Source organism: Saccopteryx bilineata, chromosome 6 (genome assembly GCF_036850765.1).
Source record: "Saccopteryx bilineata isolate mSacBil1 chromosome 6, mSacBil1_pri_phased_curated, whole genome shotgun sequence".
Taxonomy (NCBI): domain Eukaryota; kingdom Metazoa; phylum Chordata; class Mammalia; order Chiroptera; family Emballonuridae; genus Saccopteryx; species Saccopteryx bilineata.
Genome location: NC_089495.1, coordinates 206,699,226 through 206,712,840, shown reverse-complemented (window position 1 = coordinate 206,712,840; position 13,615 = coordinate 206,699,226). Strand labels below are relative to the sequence as shown.

The window sequence follows — 13,615 nt, the reverse complement described above, 5'->3', positions numbered from 1 at the left end:
CCACCGCACTTCCAGAAGGGGCACCTCTTTCATTGGTGGTCAGTGAGAGGAGCATAGTTCCCATTGAAATACTGGTCAGTTTGTTGATTTAAATTTACTTGTTATTTTAAATATTGTATTTGTTCCCATTTTGTTTTTTTACTTTAAAATAAGATATGTGCAGTGTGCATAGGGATTTGTTCATAGTTTTTTTTTATAGTCTGGCCCTCCAACAGTCTAAGGGACAGTGAACTGGCCCCCTGTGAAAAAAGTTTGGGGACCTCTGGTTTAATGGGTGAGGCAACGGGCCACCCCTGACGTCAGGCGACTTGTCCAGAGTTGTCCAGCTGGTAAGTGGCACAGCTGTGATTTACAGCTATATGGAAGCCACATGCTCGGGGGACGCCTGTGCCAACTCCTGAGACCGGTGTCACTTAGCGTCAGGTGCAGCATCTCATCTCCCCGCCCGCGCCCCCAGGGGGCTGACAATTCTCCCCTCACTGGGACCCACCCAACTGTGAAAAATAGAGCTTTACCCACCCCTCCCCCATCCCCACTGTTTACAGGGTGCAGGTCAACCCCCTTAGGCTGACACTCAAGGCTCTTGGCAACTTAGGGTCATTGTGCTCTCCTGCTGTGGCCTCGGTGGGAACCAACCCCAAGGCCCCCCTCCCTCCTGAGCTCCTGGGAGTGCCGAGTCAGTGCTGCGTCACCACAGACTGGCTCCTGTGACCTATCTACAAAAGCTCCCGGGAAAGACCGTGGCACCGGGGAGCTTCCAGCCATATCAGCAGGGGGCAATCACTTCCTTGGGAGTGGAGTGGGGGTGGGTGGGGAGGGCACTGTACCCGGGACACACATGAGGCCTCAGCAAGGTGACGGACAGGGAGAGGGTGAAGTCTGGCAAACACCAGGGGCCCAGCCTCTTCCGGTGAGAGGTGTCCGTCCCTCCCCACCCCATGTGCCTTATGCTGGTGAAGACTCCAGGCCACACAGGCTCAGTCTCAGGAAACAGACTGAGAGGACCCCAGACACCAGCGAGCTGCAGAAACTTCCAGAAGCACTTACTTGCCAAACCAGACCAGAAAGGACCTAGGCTCTCCCGGTCCCAGGTGGGTGGGGCCGGCCTCCACCCTGTGCTCTGTGCATAAGTCACACCAAGCGTGAGGGGTCAGCAAACTCATGAGTCAGCAGAGCCAAATATCAACAGAACAACGACTGAAATCTCTTTTGAGAGCTAAGTTTTTTAAACTTAAACTGTATAGGCAGGTACATTCCTTATCGAGGTAGTGCCCGCACGTGGTATTTTGTGGAAGAGCCACACTCAAGGGGCCAAAGAGCCATGTGTGGCTGAGCCACACTCTGCCGACCAGGGGTCTAGATGAAGGGCTGACTGATGCCCCTGCCCCACTAGCCGCCGTCCAGTTCGGGCCGCGGGGCCACCCCTGCTCCATCAGCTGCTGTCCAGTTCGGGCCACGGGGCCACCCCTGCCCCACTAGCTGCCGTCCAGTTCGGGCCGCGGGGCCACCCCTGCTCCAGTAGCTGCCGTCAAGTTCAGTCCGCGGGGCCACCCCTGCCCCACTAGCTGCCGTCTAGTTCGGGCCGCGGGCCACCCCTGCTCCAGTAGCTGCCGTCCAGTTCGGGCCGCGGGGCCACCCCTGCTCCACTAGCCGCCGTCCAGTTCGGGCCGCGGGGCCACCCCTGCTCCACTAGCCGCCGTCCAGTTCGGGCCGCGGGGCCACCCCTGCTCCAGTAGCTGCCGTCAAGTTCAGTCCGCGGGGCCACCCCTGCCCCACTAGCCACCGTCCAGTTCGGGCCGCGGGGCCACCCCTGCTCCACTAGCCGCCGTCCAGTTCGGGCCGCGGGGCCACCCCTGCTCCACTAGCCGCCGTCCAGTTCGGGCCGCGGGGCCACCCCTGCCCCACTAGCTGCCGTCTAGTTCGGGCCGCGGGCCACTCCTGCTCCACTAACTGCCGTCCAGTTCAGGCCGTGGGGCCACCCCTGCTCCATCAGCTGCCGTCCAGTTCAGGCCACGGGGCCGCCCCTGCCTGGTACTTGTACTTACAAATAGGAAGGATCAGAGGTCAGCGGTCCCCACCTCCTTTCCTTAATCTGAAATAGAAAATACTTCCCAATTTACAAAATAATGTGGCTCTCAAATTCAATTTTATAACCAGCAATTATGGTCCTGATTCCTGATGCTGATATAACTTAGAAAGCGGCTCTCTGCAGACCCACAAGCCTGTCCACCCTTCAGCTCTAAGAAGCGAAAGCAGATACCCAAACAACAAAATGCTGTTCTTGAGACATAATTACAGCATATGCAAATGAAGACACAGAAGAGCCAGACACGGCGGTCTCCTAACACGAGGCTGATTACAGGGGAGAACAAACCATGGACAGCCAGCCATCAGGAGGCAGTGAACGCAGCCTGGACGCAGCCTGGGCCTCGGGAGGGCGCTCCGTGCCCGGGGAGGCACCGGGGTCAGCCCCACACTCGGGACTCAACAGCCCTCCGGGAAGACCCAGACGATAGCCCACAGCTGACCACCTTCCCGTCCGGAGGAGAGGGGTTTACACGCACATGCCCAGGACACACCTGTGTATTCCTTACTCTCTTCCAGACCCTCCCTCCTGCGGTTCTCTATAACTTGAGTGGCTCTGTCCCAATGCCCGGCGGCTCTGGTCAGATAATGGGGTTACTCTTGGTCACCCCTTCCTTAACCTCCCTGATACAGCCCACTGGTGAGCCCTTCAGAACCCTCTGAAACACACCTTGAGTTCACCTGGCCTCCTCTGTCGGCTGAGCCACCCACCCCGCCCTGGGAGGATGCAGGGCTCCTGTTTGCCTCTCCAAAGCCCCTGGCCACAGCGCTGGGGTGCCCTTCACACAGGGGCCCTGACGGGCCGAAGCCGCTGTTCTGTGGGTCATCGGGGTCCCCAGAGGTCGGCGTGAGCGGGTTCCTGTCTGCCCTGCTCGGCCAGGTCCTGCCCCTCTGCTGGCAGAGGCCTCATTCTTCAGGTCTTAGCCACAGTGTCACCTACCCAGAAAGACTTCTCTGACCGTCTCGGGCAGGTCCCTGTTTTCTATTTCCTTCATCCGTGCACACCTGAAATTGTGTCTGTAGCTTTCCTGGATGACACGTGAACTGAGGTATAAATGCCTCAGGGACAGGGGACCAGGTCTGGTGCTCCACCGAGGTGCTGGCAGGACCCACCATAGTGCCTACAACACACAGTCACCCCGGAACCAGCAGCAGGCCCCTCCGGGGGGGTGTTCATCGGCGGGGGACGGCTGGAGAGCACATGAACCACACCCGTTCTCGGCCACGTGGAGCTCTGCTGGCTGCAAGGCCACGGACGGGCATGAAAGGAGAGCAGGACTCGGCACGGATGCCCACGGCATGCCCGGGCTAGCTTCCCATCCACTTCCCATGAGCCCTTCAGGAAAATCCTACCGACAAGCGCTAGCAACCCCCGGGTGGACGAGGACTCCCAGGCTGGGAGAGTGAGGCCAGGGGTCACCTCAGCCCACGCCCACGCCAGCCCGTGGCAGGTGCTCAGCACACGGCTGTGACTGGACAGGTGGAATCTTCCCTTCGGGCTCAGAGCCCCGCTTGGGGCTCCACGTGGAGACCAGGGCCTTGTCTGTGCACCCCACTGCTCCCCACGCCCCGCTGCCTCGCAAACTCCCCTTTCTTTAAGTGTAACCCCCCATCCTACCGCAGGGCCTCCCGGGACCCACTGTGCCTGACGGCACTCGCCGAGAGCACCCCCAGATGTGCCCTGTTACTAGGGCTCAGATGTCTGCTGCACCCGGGCCGGGAAGTCCAAGAGAAGGCCTCTGGACCTCACGTCACCCCCACTCCGGGAGGACCCAGGCAGGAGCCCGGAGTCCCCATGTGGAGCGGGGGTGGGGAGTCGGGAGGAGGGGCCGAGGGGTCCTCCAGGGCCTCTGGTTTTCCGGATGAGGAGCCCCGGCCTGCAGGAGCGACACGCCCGGAGTCCCAGGGCTGGCTTAGTTGCAGAAGACAGGGCCAGCTTCGTAACCTGGCAGGCCCTCCCAGCTCTTAGGCCTGGATCCAAGCTGTTTGGATCTTTTTGAGGGCAAAGGGGGAAGAGACGAGGCAGCTGGCTCGTGTCTTACAGCTGATTACGTGGCAGAGGGTGCTCGGCCAGTTTCAGACGAGAGCAGCGAGAGCAGCGGCGTCCCCAGGGGCTGCTGAGCACCGTCCCGCTGACACCCCGGGGTCTGCGGAGGGGCCGGACACGGGCATCTCTAACAATTCCCTGGGATGCTGCCAGTCTGGGGCCACACTGTGAGAGCCACTGTGCTAAGGTCTGTCACCGCCCTGTGTGCGTGCGCTGAGGGGCAGCAGGGGGTGAGGAGGGGGAGGGAGGGCTGGTCCCAGCTCACAGGACACCTGCTCACGGCCCCCTCGCTTCCGTCCACTGCTAACGTGGGAGCGGCCTTTCTGACCGTGGTCACTGGACCCAGACTGGACCCAGGCCATATGACCGGCTGTCGACCCTGAACTCACACAGCTGGGCCTGGTGTGGCACCTCGGTTATGCCCAAACTCAATAAGACCCTGTGAGTAGGTGGAAAGCGGGCGTTCCAGGGACAGCTGAGCCCCTGCTGTGGGACTCCGGAAGCCCCGGGCTGAAGGGCCCGCCCCCCAGAGGCTCCGTGCTCTGGACCCGGGAGGAAGAACTCGGGACAATGTCAGCGGTGACACCTGGACTTCAGTTTAGGCAACTAGAGCAAACTCCCAAGTAACTTTGTTTTCTAAAGGTAAACGTCACCCTGCTGTGTGTCTGGGGTGTGGTTCAGTCACTCACTCCCACTGCCCCTGCAAACAGAGGGCTCCTTCCAGACATTCATCTACTCCAAGCAGGCCATCGGGTTACTAACAACAAAACGAGCCTTCCCCGGGATGCCCAGCCCCCCCGTGTTTGGTGCCAGCTGGGCCGTGCCGGGAAGGCTCACGCGTCCTGCCCACATCTGTGAGCACCACGCCTCCGGTCCGCGGGCCGCCCTGGCTGAGCCTTCTGGGAGGACATGTCTTAGACATGTCTGAGGAAAGGCAGAGACGGAGACCAGAGGGTGTTGCACACGACATTTTAGGGTTTCCTTTATGCAAAAGGATGGACGTAAATGCAGAATGAGTCAACGGCTCGCATCACGTGATGCTGCCACCGGAACAGACGGCCGAGACTGCAACCCAGCAACCCAACACGGTCCAGAGAAGCCGACCCGCCCGCCGGCTTGCCACGCCTCTCCATCCTGAAAAATCAGGTCACCATTCGCAAGATGACCTGCCTGGGCCCACGTCCAGCTCCTCCGTGCCGCAGGGACACAGCACCACCGCGTCCCTCCCCGTGCCCGGTGGCACGTCTAGGTGGCTCTAATCCACCCCTCCCGAGTCCCCAGACATCGCTTTCTTTTACAAAGAAACAAAACAGAATTCTGACCTGTGTGCGATGCGGGCTGAGTTACAGCTTTCCCCTGGCACCTCTAACAGAAAGTGAAATTCCTCTTAAGTTGGGAAATTCATTGCTGTATTTTATGGTATTGATTTATTTTAAACCCGGCTGGCGGTTTTAAGGCTTGCCAGGCCTCTGAACCCTGGAATCGCGGCAGGAGGTCTCGGCTCCCCGATTCTGTAGCAGCACTGAGGGCTCGCCCGGGGAAAGAGAGGGCCGCCCTCCTTCATCAGCACGGAGCCTCGGGAGCCCCCCCAGCCCCTCCCTCCCCTGCGTGCGCCCCCCAGCCCCTCCCCTCCCCTGCGTGCGCCCCCCCAGCCTCTCCCCTCCCCTGCGTGCGCCCCCCAGCCCCTCCCCTCCCCTGCGTGCGCCCCCCCAGCCCCTCCCCTCCCCTGCGTGCGCCCCCCCAGCCTCTCCCCTCCCCTGCGTGCGCCCCCCCCCAGCCCCTCCCCTCCCCTGCGTGCGCCCCCCCAGCCCCTCCCCTCCATGCGCCCCCCCAGCTCCTCCCCTCCCCTGCTCCTCCCCACCCCTGCGTGCGCCCTGGCCGTGGCTGCATCGCTGGCTGAGAATGTCTCTAGAACAGTGCCCTCTCCCCTTGCCAGCCTTGTCCTGACAAACCCCAAGATGTGGCCTCTTCACTCATCACCTGGCCGACAGGCACCTCTATACCTACATACTTTCAAGAACCAGCCCAGGACACCACGTTCTCCAGAAAGCATTCTGTCCACTCTTTCCAAGTCACGCCTACCACCGCACTGCCCCTGTCTCATCCCCACTGCTGCGCCCGTCCCCGCGGGGGCAGCACGAGCTTCTACAGCACCCACACTCCACCGGGCGCTGCCCGCTCACCAGGTGGGCCTCGGCCCAGGGCCTTCCCGCACAGGGCTGCAGGCAGCCACACCAAGGACAGGCAGAAATGATGCAGTCAGTCCCTTGCTCTAGTCAAGGTTCAATAAATGAGCAACAGGGCCACCTGTGTGATGCTGTTTGGAGGGGAACTCAGTCTGCCTCGAAAAACAGAGAAACCCATCAGAAGCTGCTGTTCAAGAGGCCGGAAGGGGCAGCACGGGCCCCGGAATGTTCAGTCAGGAACCCTGTTTCACATCCCGACTCAGTCACAGGAGAGTGGTTCTCAGCTCTCCCACCTGCAGATCCAGGCGGTAACAGGAAACAGCCTGCAGATGCCGTTAGGATAGTAACATACTACAGTACTTAACTCAGGACTGGAGATAAAAGGGCAGCCCTCTGCCCTGCACTCGTCAGGGGCCCTCCGAGCAGGCTTTTGTAACCAGGAACTGTTGCCGCTGCTGGGTTCTCTGTGCACCCGGTGAGAGGACAGGGACCCGAGGCCCCAGCGTCAGGCAGCTGTGCTCACAGCAGGGAGGTGCAGGAGCAGTTCCGAGCTGCCCAGAGGGACGCTGTCTGGGCTGGGAGGAGCCACGGATGCCAAGGAGAACAGGAGCAGCGAAGCCTGTGGCAGGCCTGTCCCTCGCGGATGCTTTGATGTCCTGTAGAGCTTCAAGGGACAGAGCATCCCTGGAGGCCACGTTACATAACCCACGGCTCAGCCGCCTCGCTGACATGGATGCCGCAGGAGCAGGGACCAGAGCGCTCGGGGCTGGCGGACCTCACAAACAGCAGCCTTCCCCACCAGGGTCTCCCAGGAAACGCCGAGACAGGCCAGGCCCCAGAGGACGTCCTGCATGCTGGTCCCTAGGGCCACCAGGCCACCCAGCGAAGGCTAAGCTTAACACCTCGGGGGACAGAGACGCCAACGACCTGGCGCCCCTCGTTCCCTGCGCCCCTCACGCGCACACAGCTCCGTGGGGTCTGGGGAGAAAGGCGGAGGCAGGGCTGGACTTCTACTTTACAGACAGGGACCCAAGAGGCTCCGAGGCCCCGGGTCTGCTTGGACCAAAGACCTTGACAAGGACTCGCCAGCCCACACACTCCTCCCAACGACCTCTGCACTTTAACTAAAACCCCCACTCTCTAGGAATCTAATCATCCACTTTGGGTCACTGGCCTCTCCCTCCTCCCACCCTCCCTTTGCTCAAGGCTCCACCAGAGACAGTGGGACAAGCCTCAGGGGCGAAGAATCAAACCTCTAGCTCTGGTCCCTGCGGTAGTTTCGCCTCTCCCATGAAGCCTTCCTTGCTTGCTTACACATCCCTTCGGGCTTCCTGCCTAGCTGTTTACCAGCACTGAGCGTCTCAGAGAACAACGCCCTCCAAGCTGGAAGCTACTGCACCAGGGCCCCCACCTCCACCCCGCCCCCACACCCAGGAGGACCCATCTACCCCCTGCACAGCTGTTTGTTGAATTCAGCTATAAAAGCATTGCGTTTACAGGTGATTCAATGAGGTAACACACCCTACGGGGTCAAGCCAACCATGGCTGTACTGCCTATTAGCTCTGTGACCTTCAGGAAGTTACTTACTGATGTTAACGAGATAAGGGTCATAAAGCACTTTGCCCAGGGATGACCTACAAGTAACACCATCTCTGGTCAACGCAGCACTGTGCCCCCTTTGGCCGAACCCCTCAGCCTCCATACTCGGGAGGCAGGGCGGCCACGGGGGCTGCAGCCCCAAAGCTACCCGGGCCACCTCCCCCAGGGAGGGCAGTCCTGATGGCTGGGCCAGCAAGTCACTCTCAACAGAAGAGACCTGTGGACAGATCTCGTCCTGGGCTCCCCATTTCTCACCTAAAACCACGTTTTTAAGTTACCCTCTGTGACTGTGCTCTGGAGACTTCGCTGTCTGAAATGAGCCACGTCAGCTGAGCCCCTTCTCACTGAGCTTTTACTGTCACTTCTGATGAACCTGCCACTCTGGAACGTGACTCAGCTTGGGATATAATTCCAGCCGAGAGGAAGCAAGTGCCCCGATCGGCTCCCACAGCTTCAGTGTGAGCTAGCATGCTGCTGCGGTCAGACGAGTGGACGTCTGTGAGTCCAGAAGACCACCGGGGCCCAACAAGAGGTGTGACGACCCCCACATTCAAAAACAGAAAGCCTCAGCTCTTGCAAAACAGAAGCAAAATCGGAAACCAGTCACGGGGCCGACCCAGACCCCCGCTTGCTACCCCAGGCCAGGGTAAATACAGCACTCGCCACTTCAACACGAGCCTGGCCTGACTGCTCTCTCCGAGGGGAGCAGCGACAGGTCAGAGGGAGCGAAGACTCTTCCCTGTGGCCTCTCAGACCACACCCACACGACTGCCTCAGCAGGCTGGTGCTGTCTGCTCCAAAGAACCGTCACGCGCAGCCCTGGCTCCCAAAGGCCTTAGTAACCGAGGTCTGTGTATCAGACAGTGAGCCGGCCAGAAGGCAGTCCCTCAGCCCCAGAACCCCCTCCCTGGTGACATGTGGGCGCTGGCACCTGGGACATCAGTCTGGCTGGCCGCCCATGTTGGGTCAGGCTTGTGGCCGGCTGGCAGCAACCATTACGAAGGAATTAAGCATCTTTAAAAAAAATGACAAATAAGAGAAAGATAGAATTCATCACTGAGTGACCTTTAAAAATAGATAATTGTCCTCAAACAAGCCATTGGACAGAGTTGTCCTGGGGACAGCTCTGTTTGGGAAAAAACCATTTGGTAAGCACCAGAAGCAAGACCCCCACGGAAGACCCCCACTTTCAGGAAAAAGCAGGAGACAAGACTTCCACCCCGAGTCAGAAGTGCGCATCTAAAATCCTCCCCTCTACCATTTCATCTAGACCGGGGTTGTCAACCTTTTTATACCTACCGCCCACTTTTTGTATCTGTTAGTAGTAACATTTTCTAACCGCCCACTGGTTCCACAGTCATGGTGATTTATAAAGTAGGGAAGTAACTTTACTTTATAAAATTTATAAAGCAGAGTTACAGCATGTTAGAGCATATACTAATTAATTACTTACCAAGTACTTTATGTCAGATTTTCGCCAAGTTTGGTAGAATAAATCTTTATAAAACAACTTACTCTAGTTAAATCTATCTTTTTATTTATACTTTGGTTGCTCCACTACCGCCCACCATGAAAGCTGGAACACCCTCTAGGGGGTGGCAGGGACCGGGCTGACCACCACTAGGGGGCGGCAGGGACCGGGCTGACCACCACTAGGGGGCGGCAGGGACCGGGCTGACCACCACTAGGGGGCGGCAGGGACCGGGCTGACCACCACTAGGGGGCGGCAGGGACCGGGCTGACCACCACTAGGGGGCGGCAGGGACTGGGTTGACCCCTAGTCTAGACCGTTCTTACAGGGCGCTTTCACAACCTCTTGTGCACCCCAACAACCTCAATGAGACAAACACGATCCGCTTTATTTCATAGATGATAAAAGCCAGAGAGGTAAAACAACCGCCTGAAGCCACACAGCCAGCGAACCACAGACACCAGGACTCGGTCCCAGCGAGGCCACCAGGCAGCACTCCTTTCCGAAGGATCCCGTCTTTCCAGCCCAAAGCGCACTGCCTTTCACTGTTAGAAAACTGAAACCCTGACTTAAACGTTACTCTGAAACCTACAACCCCAGTTATGGAGGCCTCTCTTCATGGGGCCGGCATGGGGGCCACGTGTGTCTCCTGCGTGCAGCCAGAGTCACAGCCGTGACAACAGGTCTAACAGAAAGGCCGGCCAGGAGCCAGGACTCCATCCTCTTCATGCAGTATCGGGGCTGATTCTGTCCCAGACCAGCACCGGCCCGCAGACTGGCGGCTGTAAACCACTGATCTATATGACCACTGTTCTCCCGATACCCAAATCGGTGGAGTCCCTCAAATGCGCTAGGCTCCCTCTGGCTCCGGTCCTTGCAGAGTCTGGGTCTTTACCCGGACTGCTGCCTCGGTGGCCCCAGGTCCCTGCTCTCGCCTCTGAGCACCATCCTGAAAGGTCAATGTTCCTTAACACCTCTTCTTTGTTGCAAAGCAGCTGTGATAAATATGAATGTTTCTCTCCTCCATCAAGCTGCAGAATTCATGAGGATGGGGCCAGTTTCCAGTGCTGCTTACCACCGCTGCCCCAGAGCCTGGTACGATACTTGAGGAGGAAAAGCCCACGATAAATGTGGGCAGTAACTTAAATAAGCAAAACTTCCAGGTAAGAACACTCCCTCACACACTGTTTAGTGCCTAGAAATGGAGAAACCCTCTGATATCTACAGTAGAAGGGTGACATTATGGCGGACATGATGAATGTCAGTTATGGAAAGCCACACTTCCACAGCACGGCACCAGGTGAGATGCTCAGGCTGGTGTGGCGTCAGAGAGCAGGGACACGCCTGCACCCAGCCAGGCAGAACCGCACGTGCAAACAGGAGGGACGCAGTTAGGGACTGAGTTCATCCTCCGAAAAAAACCGCCCAAACCTTTTTCTTCTGTGCACATTTTCTGCTGTAAGCATTTATTAATTGATAAGGAAAAATATTTCTAGAAAACTCAGCCGACTCAGCTCAAACGCCACCCCCATTCAGAACACCCCTGCAGATGTTCGGCTCACACCTAGAGAATCCCCGTGGCTCCTCCTCAGACTTGGGGCGTCTCGGATAACAAGCACTCAGATCTCCACCCTGCCTCCCCTGAGACTGCACAGGGCCCACCCCGGGGCCCCGGGCGGACGCCGGTCCAGGAAGACAGCATGCACGACAAGAAGAGTACACTCACCTAGTTTAAAAACACCCAAGATGCTTTGCCCTGAATTTTAAGCAGCACATGTGACCTGGTCCATTCTGGTTTCAAGTTCAAAGGCATCGGGCCGGTCCTGCGGGTTAGCAGCTAACATGTCCTTCAGGAGCTGCTTGACCCCCTCAGACATGGAAGTCCTGCGCTTCTGGGGGATGAGCAGCTCCATCTTTGGGTTCTCTAGCAGCGCCTCTCCCACGGGGACAATCTCGGTCCCCTGCTTGATATAGGTCCCCAGGAGCTCCTTCTTGGTCTCAGAGTCAATGAAAGTGATTCTTTCTATCATTGCCCAGATGATAATGCCCAGGGCAAAGATGTCGGCCTTGGCCGTGTAGTGTCCCTCCCAGACCTCGGGGGCCATGTAGAAGTCTGAGCCGCAGGCCGAGGACAGCCAGTACTTATTCACGTTCACATTTTTGCTGTCTTGACTGCCCTCTTTGCCTCGGGGCGCCAGCCCAGCGCAGACCTTGCTCAGTCCAAAGTCCGCCACCTTGAGGACGGGGGCGCCAGAGCGCTCCGTGATAAGGATGTTGTCTGGCTTGAGGTCCCTGTGCACGATGTGGTTTTTGTGCAGGAAGGCAATGGCGCTCGTGAGCTGGAGCATGAAGCTTTTGTTGGTGGCTGGGTCTGGCCTCCGGGACAGGACGTACTGATTCAGGTCTCCACCTTCACAGAACTCCATGACAAACCAGAGGTAACAGGGCTCCTCAGCATAACCCAGGATCCTTTCTCCTAAATCAAAGGAAGACCGGAGAGAGCTTGAGTGAGCGCGCGGGCACATGCACACCACCGTGGGCTACCAGAATGCGGGCTACTCGGGGTGCGAGTGGCTGGGGACCATCGCTCCCATCCAAGGGGAGCTCTACACTGGCCGGCCAGCTCCACTCACACCGGGTGAGTCACAGCTAAGGAGACACAGCCAACACAAGCGGTGGGGACCGGCACCGAGCACCTGGACTGGGATGCAGGGCGCCTGGGTGGCAGCTCAGGGTTATGCTGACTGGTGAACAGCCAGCCAGGAGGCAACCTGGCTCACCCTTCCCAGTTTCTGCTTCTACTTCTTCCTGTCAGTGTCATGTGTAACAACTTACAGAGTGCCTGCACTGGCCCTTGGCCTTCAGATGAGTATTTGCCACTACCTACAGAGGCAGGAGCCAGTGGCCCCATCGGATAAAATAAAGAACTGGAGGCTCACAGAGACTTCAAGAGTGAAGGCTCAACTCAGACTGCAAAACCACTGTGTTCCATTATTCCGTCTCCAAATGGGCAGAACCACAGCACCCACACCCCCTGGGCTGGAAGACCGCCACATGCCTGGGACTCCAGCCAGGCAGACGACCTCTCCTCCCTCCTTCCTGACCTGTGTGCCGACTCCTGTCTCTGCACCTAGAACGTGGCCTGGAGGGGCGCTCCGGTCACCAGTTCTCTGCTCGCCCGCCGGCCGCACACCCGGCACAGGGAGCACACGGCACTCCCCGTCGCCACAAAGCTCATTCTCAGGGGGACAACAGGCACCTAAAAAGCAACCACCGTAAGCTGTGCGCCGAGGCCATTTCATGAACAGTGAGAGGTGGCAGGAGCTCCCAGATCTAACGAGACCAGAGGGACAGGACTCAAGTTACCCCGAAAGGACAGGGCAGGCAGTCGATCGGCAAGAAGGGAACTCTAGGCTGAGACGGAACCGCTCAGCGGGACGAAGAACAAACGGACGAGAGGTGTGTAAGCGGGCAGTCTGGCGGGGACAGCGCGTCCGAAGCAGATGGACAGGTGGAATCAAGTTGTGTGGCCTGAAACCCCAGGTCTGTCTTTGCTTTTGAACTTCAGAAGCACCAGGGCAGCTGGGGACCTGGCATCTCCACGCACACCCCAATATTCTTTATGAAATAACGCACAGCACACCGTGGCCTTACTGGATGACCACCAGTACTGAGAGCGAAGCCTCAGTGGACAGCTGTCTTACTTAGCTGACGAGGCCGGCCTGTCCTAGGAGACCACGTGAACCGTTCATGACCAAGCCAGGGCCTAAGGCCAAGTCCTCTGAACCCCATTTCAGCGTCTCGAGTCTACCGAAAGTCGAGGGCTGCCCCCCTCGCAGAGCCTCCCGAGGGTTCCCTCATCACCGACCACTTAGTCTCTGTTATCAGGGCACTGTGGTCCGGGACGCCCTCCTCCCCACCCAGCCCACCGAGACGCCCAAGGCCCACGGTCTGCCGCAGGCAGTGCGTTGGGAGTTCCAGGCTAAGGCAGTAAGACCGACAGGCAGAAGCACTCAGGTTTCTGACCATGACCTGACAGGCGTCATTTCCCCTGTAATTGTACAATTTGTTTGTTTATATTACTCACAATCAAAGTGATACAGGTAGAACCAGTTTAGAGCAGATGGGCTTTTGGGTTTTTTTTCTAAGTCCGCTGTTTCCCATCTCACGACTGTCTGTCTAGGTCACGGCTCTCCCGGGCCGAGGCCCTCCTTCTAGAGACACCA

General features: G+C 58.5%; 1 protein-coding gene across 1 annotated transcript in view; it reads right to left on the bottom strand.

Moving 5' to 3' along the window:
- The window catches only part of STK35 (serine/threonine kinase 35), a 33,984-nt gene that overhangs the window by 8,073 nt on the left and 12,296 nt on the right, over positions 1-13,615 (bottom strand). Inside the window, exon 3 of the mRNA XM_066236193.1 lies at positions 11,116-11,865. Coding sequence (XP_066092290.1) covers positions 11,153-11,865 — 713 coding nt within the window. The 3' untranslated portion in view covers positions 11,116-11,152. The remainder of the gene's footprint in view (positions 1-11,115; positions 11,866-13,615) is intronic.